General features: G+C 41.9%; 1 protein-coding gene and 1 long non-coding RNA gene across 2 annotated transcripts in view; one reads left to right on the plus strand and one right to left on the minus strand.

Annotated features, from left to right (window-relative positions):
* LOC109308928 overlaps positions 1 to 6,193 on the plus strand; it is a 17,805-nt gene that overhangs the window by 4,459 nt on the left and 7,153 nt on the right. The gene's annotated exons all lie outside the window — the stretch shown is intronic.
* The window catches only part of RAB8B (RAB8B, member RAS oncogene family), a 38,861-nt gene that overhangs the window by 959 nt on the left and 31,709 nt on the right, over positions 1 to 6,193 (minus strand). The window contains exons 6-7 of the mRNA XM_019533402.1: positions 4,368 to 4,433; positions 1,857 to 1,907 (exon numbers count right to left, since the gene is read on the minus strand). Coding sequence (XP_019388947.1) covers positions 1,857 to 1,907; positions 4,368 to 4,433 — 117 coding nt within the window. The remainder of the gene's footprint in view (positions 1 to 1,856; positions 1,908 to 4,367; positions 4,434 to 6,193) is intronic.

Below are 6,193 nucleotides of genomic sequence, written 5' to 3' on the forward strand. Positions count from 1 at the left end.
AGACAGTTCAAATGATCACATATACCTAAATACTATTCTCAAGAACAAACAACTATGTAAGGGCTGTATCACAAAGCTTTATGAAGCATGCAGCTCTTTAAAGGATTTTGACTATACATGTACAATTATATGTACCTGTTCAAAACAGAGAGCACAAAAAAGCACAGCATAATCCATGACAAGAAAGTTATTTCAAAAAGGTTGCAAGGAGGTAGCCGTGTTAAATCAAGCTGAGGAGTGTTTTGAGATCCACCCTTAGTGAATGGCTTAAAGATGTAAATGATTGGGTCAAATGTGTCTAACAAATAAAATAGGCTGTGCCTAGTTTAATCTCTCTCAGGCTTGCCAACTGTCTGTACATTACAAAGTCAGTACAAATTCAAGCTAAAAACTCCTGCCTGTGGAAGTAAAACAAAATACCTCCCTCACTCCAAGAAAAACAAAACAAAACTGAGCCATCTGTAAAAACTAAGCAGTCAGAGCTGATAGAAGCTCCCTAGTCAGAAAGAAGCTAAGTGCAGTATTACAAGACAAGCAGGCTATGACAATACCCCAGACATGTGCTGCCGCTGAGTCCTGTCAGCTGACTATAACAGTGATGGATCACAGGTAGGCTTTTTGGAGGATCCATGCCAGGACATGGGGCGTGGGACTGACAAGAATAACTCTGGTGGGGTGAGGCCCAGAGTACAGTTAAGACCATCAGGGTGTAAAACCATTAACTGCAGTCAAACAGGGTTACCAACAAAAGATTTATGTTTTTTGGTTTTTTTTTTTAAACTACATACTTTTTTTTTTTTTTAATTTAAAATGGCTTGTATTAAATCCTAAATGTGAATTCAACCCTTCTAACTGGATCCTGTTCTTTATCCACCAATAACAATTTTCTTTGTCAACCCAATTGTTTATTAAAAGGACACTTGTACAAGCATTTTGAAGCAGTAGTTAATAAAACTTAATTACTGTTCTGTGTTCCACTTCTACGCAGGGGCAACCAATTCCTATTAATTAAATGCAGACTCCATTCCAACCCTCAAATTCAAGGCTCAATAAAGCAAACTACAGCCTCTTCTTTTAAGCCTACACAAGTTTAGTTTCACTATCTTATTGTCAAGTGCATATGGCTTTGCAAAACCTCTCAAGCTGAAGTAGGTACTCCTCCTCCAAAAGAAAGGAGGTGTCAGACACTCCAGTACAACCCTGTCCAAGAAAAAAAAAATGCTGTTTTTTTAAAAACTAGCTCCATACTGCAAACCTGTGGTGATAGAAGGTAAGACTGCTTGATGCACATGCCCTAATTCTCAAAATAAATTAAAAGATTATTATGAAAGTTGGTCTGGACAACTATATGTTGTATTTAGTATAAACTTGCATTACAACTACAGTGGACAAACATGCTCAACTAGAAAGGCTGTGTGGAATGCATCTAAAGTGAAACAAGCTGCTCAGTTTAGAGCTTTCTGAAGGTGACACTATGGTAAAGTAAAATTCAGAGGACTCCTTAATTTAGCCTGTAGAATTTATAGAACACAAGAATAGCCACAAGCTATGAACCACAAGTGGACAGAAACCAGTTTTCTGTTCCTAAAACCTAACAGGAAGTCTGATAAAGACAGCTGGAATGTGTGCCTACAAAAGTGGATTTTACTGCAGCTCTAATAAGTCTCCAAAAATGAACCATGATAGGAATAACACCTACCAAAATCTGTGCTCACAGATTTATGTAAAAACTGATTCAGTTACTTGCAGTTGCATGCAAGACTACTGGACAAATTCCGAGTCTGAACTTTGAAAAGCTTTGCAGTACTATGGATCACGAAACATTTTATTTCTACATAACATTTAGAGGTACAAACCATTTTTCTGTTGAGCTTTGTCATAATATCCCGTGCAAGCGTAAAGAATGCCTGGAACCAAATAAAAGGTTACATTAACTATAAGGTATCACTCTTCATAAAACACTTCAACTACTAATTAACTAGAAAATAACGCATTTAAAATTAGAAGTATTTTATCTTATATTTTGTAATCAAAAGATATTTAAATCTGCATTCCCCCATCCTTCTGCTGGCATTGGGTAGATTTATTCTGACAATAAAAGAATCAACACCTTTCAGTACTGTGTAAACCAGGAGTGAAAAAACTCATCCCTTTGCTGACCATACCAACCCCCTGCCAAGCAGCCATGGGGCCAGGTAGAGCCCACATGCTGCATGCCGCATGCACCAGCCCCCAGGGCTGTCATGGGGTAGGTCTGGACTGGTGCTGAAGGCAGCACAGGGGGGTCAGACATGCTTGGGTCTTAGACCCACTGTGATGCATACAGCACCAGGTCCAGCCTGTACACCACAAGCAGTGCACACCTCTCAAGCTAGCTTCATGCACAGAAAGTCCCTTGGTCAGCATGTGCTGCCTGCAGGGCTGAACCAGCCACATATGCTGTATACCTCACAGAGGACCAGCACAGGGCACATGCTTCATGTAGCACCCAGCTAACTGGTTCTGCATGCTGGTGGTATGGAACATGTCCTGTGCCAGCTGCCTGTGAAGCATGCAGCCAGTCCAGCCCCACATGGCTCAGGCAGCATGTGCCAATCCCTGGGTTTGCTGGCACATGGCCCTCAGGGTCAGCACAGAGTTTAAGGCATGGGCTGCATTCAGTACCCCAGATCAACCCCATGGGCTGCCTCCAGCATATGTGGTCTACCATGTATACCACATGCAGCATATGGGGCCAGGGCCAGCACGTGGGGGCAGACCAGCAACCTGTGGGCTATATCATATACAGCTCCATGGGCTAGATCTGGCCGTGGTCTGCATATTTGAACCTCCTTGCATAAAACATTCAAGGGAAAGTCTAAATTCAAATATGTAGTAAACAACTATTTTGCATCCAGCTGCATGCTGTTAATTGGGCTCTCTTTTTCCTTTAACAAAGAATCTGTACAAACACAGCAGAGATTAAGAGCTCCCTCCCCACATATTCCTTTTTATAAGGGCTGCCCAGGCACTCAGTTCTTGCTCTTAACTTGCCTACAGCCCCTTTAATGCATTGCTACATTTGACATCTAGGATGACAGACAGGCAGAAGTTTAAGTGGTAACTAGAGTCCACATTCTAAGGTAATAAAATTACTTCTCTAGGACTACAAAAAGCCCCAATTCTCAAAGACAGAAAGCAAAGATGTTCTCAGTGCAGAGACAAACCAAATGTTTTCCAACCCACTGTTTTCTGCATGTCCAAACAGAGAGACAAAGCAAAAAAATCATATACGAGATGCTTCTGAGAAGGATTAACCTCCAGAAGTGAAGCAATTGGTAAAAATAATATTCAAGCATTAATGTTAGGTCAGCTGGGTGTCTGAACTGCACTCAAAGGGGGATTAAAGCAAGGAGGAAATACAACTAAAAAACTGCCATTTAGTTTAGAGCTGTGGCTGTATGTGCTACTGTACTTCCTACACCTAAATCAGAATGTTCCTGCACGGTAAGCAACAAAAAGGTTAATCCTGACCAAAGCACGTACTAAACCAACTGCTTTAAACTTATTTTCCTGCCCACGGCTGGAAAAATAGTACATCTGGACACAGCCATGTATAAACTACAGTTGATTCAATGGTAAGATTCAAGCTGAACCACATCGCTTAAAGGTTTCCTTTGCTTATATCTTTGTCCTTAGGAATTGAAGTATAAATGTAATGGTGCACTCAGCATGGAGGTTCAGCATATAGCTGTATTTGTAGAAAAACTGACTATAAATCTATAGGACTGGTTATTAGAAACCAGTCCAAGCTACTCTGAGCTTCAGTTTCAGCACAGCATATAGATCACAAATTTAGTCCTCTCAGGAAGAGCCAGGGCAAAGTCTCATCCATCTGTACAAGACATTCAGAAGTAGCCTGTAAACTTAGTTCTAGGACAGAAAGCTCTGTATTTTGTTGCAGCACAACCCAGGGGCCTGTTACACTAAGCCACAGTCAAAGATATGGCTCATGGACCATATCCAGCCTGTGGAGTCCCATCATCTGGCCCATAGTGCTGATGAGTTTGACACCCTGTACTAGACCATGTGTAAACAATGCATGGAGTCACTGTTCCAAAGCTCTTGCAACTGAGGTGGCTAGACACTGTTACTTTGCTGTTAACACCTGCTTAAAGTGTGGCCACATTACCAGAAGACATGTGATATGTTATGCTGGATCCTACAGCAATTAAATGAGAATAAAATTGGCAGCACAGGAGGGGAGAGGAGTATTGGTGTAAGTATGCATCAAGTCAAGCCCAGGACTCAAATATTACACAACACAATTACTTTGCAACAGTCATTTTGAGGTTAAAAGACTCATAAATAGGATGCCAATATCTTACCTCTTCCACATTTATACTGGATTTTGCACTTGTCTCCAAAAATTTGATTCCATAATCAATTGCTAACTGGAAGACATATGTGAAAAGGTTGTCAATATTTGTAAGTAAAAACTGCAAAGTGACTAAGTATCTTAGGTAAATTAATGGAGCAGTGGCAGTCACTCCCTTAAGCATGACAGCCACGGTCTTGGGCTTTAGACACCAAACCAAACCACACCAAAAAATCTGACAAGAAAGCACATATATGTACCCCCACAGAAGGTAAACATTCCTGAATAGCTGTGTAACATTTAATGAAAAACAACCCACAGCAAGGCACAGAAATTCAAAACAACTGCTACTTAAAAACCAACCATATAAACATTAATTCAGTATTACTCAGACAGTGAAGTAGCAAGTTACATGGCGCTCTTGAATTGAATTGAAAACCTGCAGTCCCTACAGTCATGAATAATTCAAAACACATGTGCTATCTTTTACTATCACTGTAACCAATGTACCATAGTTCTATTTTCAGCACAAAATTTGACACCCTGTTTACAGGCTACTTTGACTCCCTCTCCCTGGGCAGAGGGAACTAGCATTATGGTTTCAACTGGAGCACGTGTCACAATTTAGCTCGTTAGGCCAGAGATGGAGCCTACGCCCATGTATCCTTCAGCCCCTGAGTAGGTCAGAAGGTGAACCTTGTCTGACCTATTGTCTGCAAAAGAAGTACCTTGTGCAGAGCCCAAAGGGAACTGTGAGCACTTTTATTATATAAGGGTGTGTCTGGACAGGGCTCGGCATATGTGTGGGTCCGTCTGCCATGAGAGTGACACTGGCTGAGGGCAATCAGGAGCACAGGCCTGTTATGGTGTGTTTGGAGACATACAGAACAGTAGTCTTGTGGTGTGTTGGTGCATTGGTGTGGGTTATCGTTGTGTGGTATTGCACATTAGCCCACTCTGTGACCGCAGAGGTTCAGCGGGCAGAGCATACCCTCGGCAGCGAGGCCACTGTAGAATTGGCCATCATCCCCAGCGAATGGTAACTCCTAAGGCTCCATTTGCTCCCACCACTGTTCATCTCATGTGAGAGTGGCCAGGGCTGGCTACCCAGATATGCACTGCACTTAAGCTGCAGCCCTCTGCTCTCTGGGGTAAGTATACCCTCATCTGCCATTCTCTCCATCCTCCCTTTTCTAAAAGCTGAAGGTAAGCTGCCAATATATAGTTCTGGGCATGTTGTGATCTGAGGCAGCAGATATCCCGTGTTTAATAAAGTTTTACTCTTAATGTAATAAAGGTTATTAGGTTTTCCAGTAAAGGTTAATACTTGTTAAAGTTGTTGTTTGCATTGCCCTTGCTTAATTGTTACTTACCTGTTTTAATTAAAAACTGTTGGATTCATGAACTTTAATTGTGTGTGGGATCTCCTTACTTAGTCAAAGTATAAATTAATTGCCAGGATGTCAGAGCAGCTATAGATACACTCAGGCAGCTTGTTAACCAGGTGGGTGCAAAAAGTTACTTCATCTGGAACTGGACTAGGACATAGCCATTAATTGGGCAGTGCTAATTAGGCACCAATAAAGTCCAGGTCCAACAATCTACAGTGAGTAGATTTAGTTTGCCAAAGAACTACGTGTGGTTCCCAAGTCTGACAACTGAGTATCACTGCCTTAACACTATTCACCCAAAGCAGAACCCCTAAGAAGATTTCATAGACATTAGGGCTGGAAGGGACCTCGGGAGATCATTGAGTCCAGCCCCCTGCCCAAAGGGCAGGAAGTCAGCTGGGGTCATAGGATCCCAGCAAGATAAGCATCCAATTTACTCTTGAAG

Source organism: Crocodylus porosus, unplaced genomic scaffold (assembly GCF_001723895.1).
Source record: "Crocodylus porosus isolate Cpor-Errol unplaced genomic scaffold, CroPor_comp1, whole genome shotgun sequence".
Taxonomy (NCBI): domain Eukaryota; kingdom Metazoa; phylum Chordata; order Crocodylia; family Crocodylidae; genus Crocodylus; species Crocodylus porosus.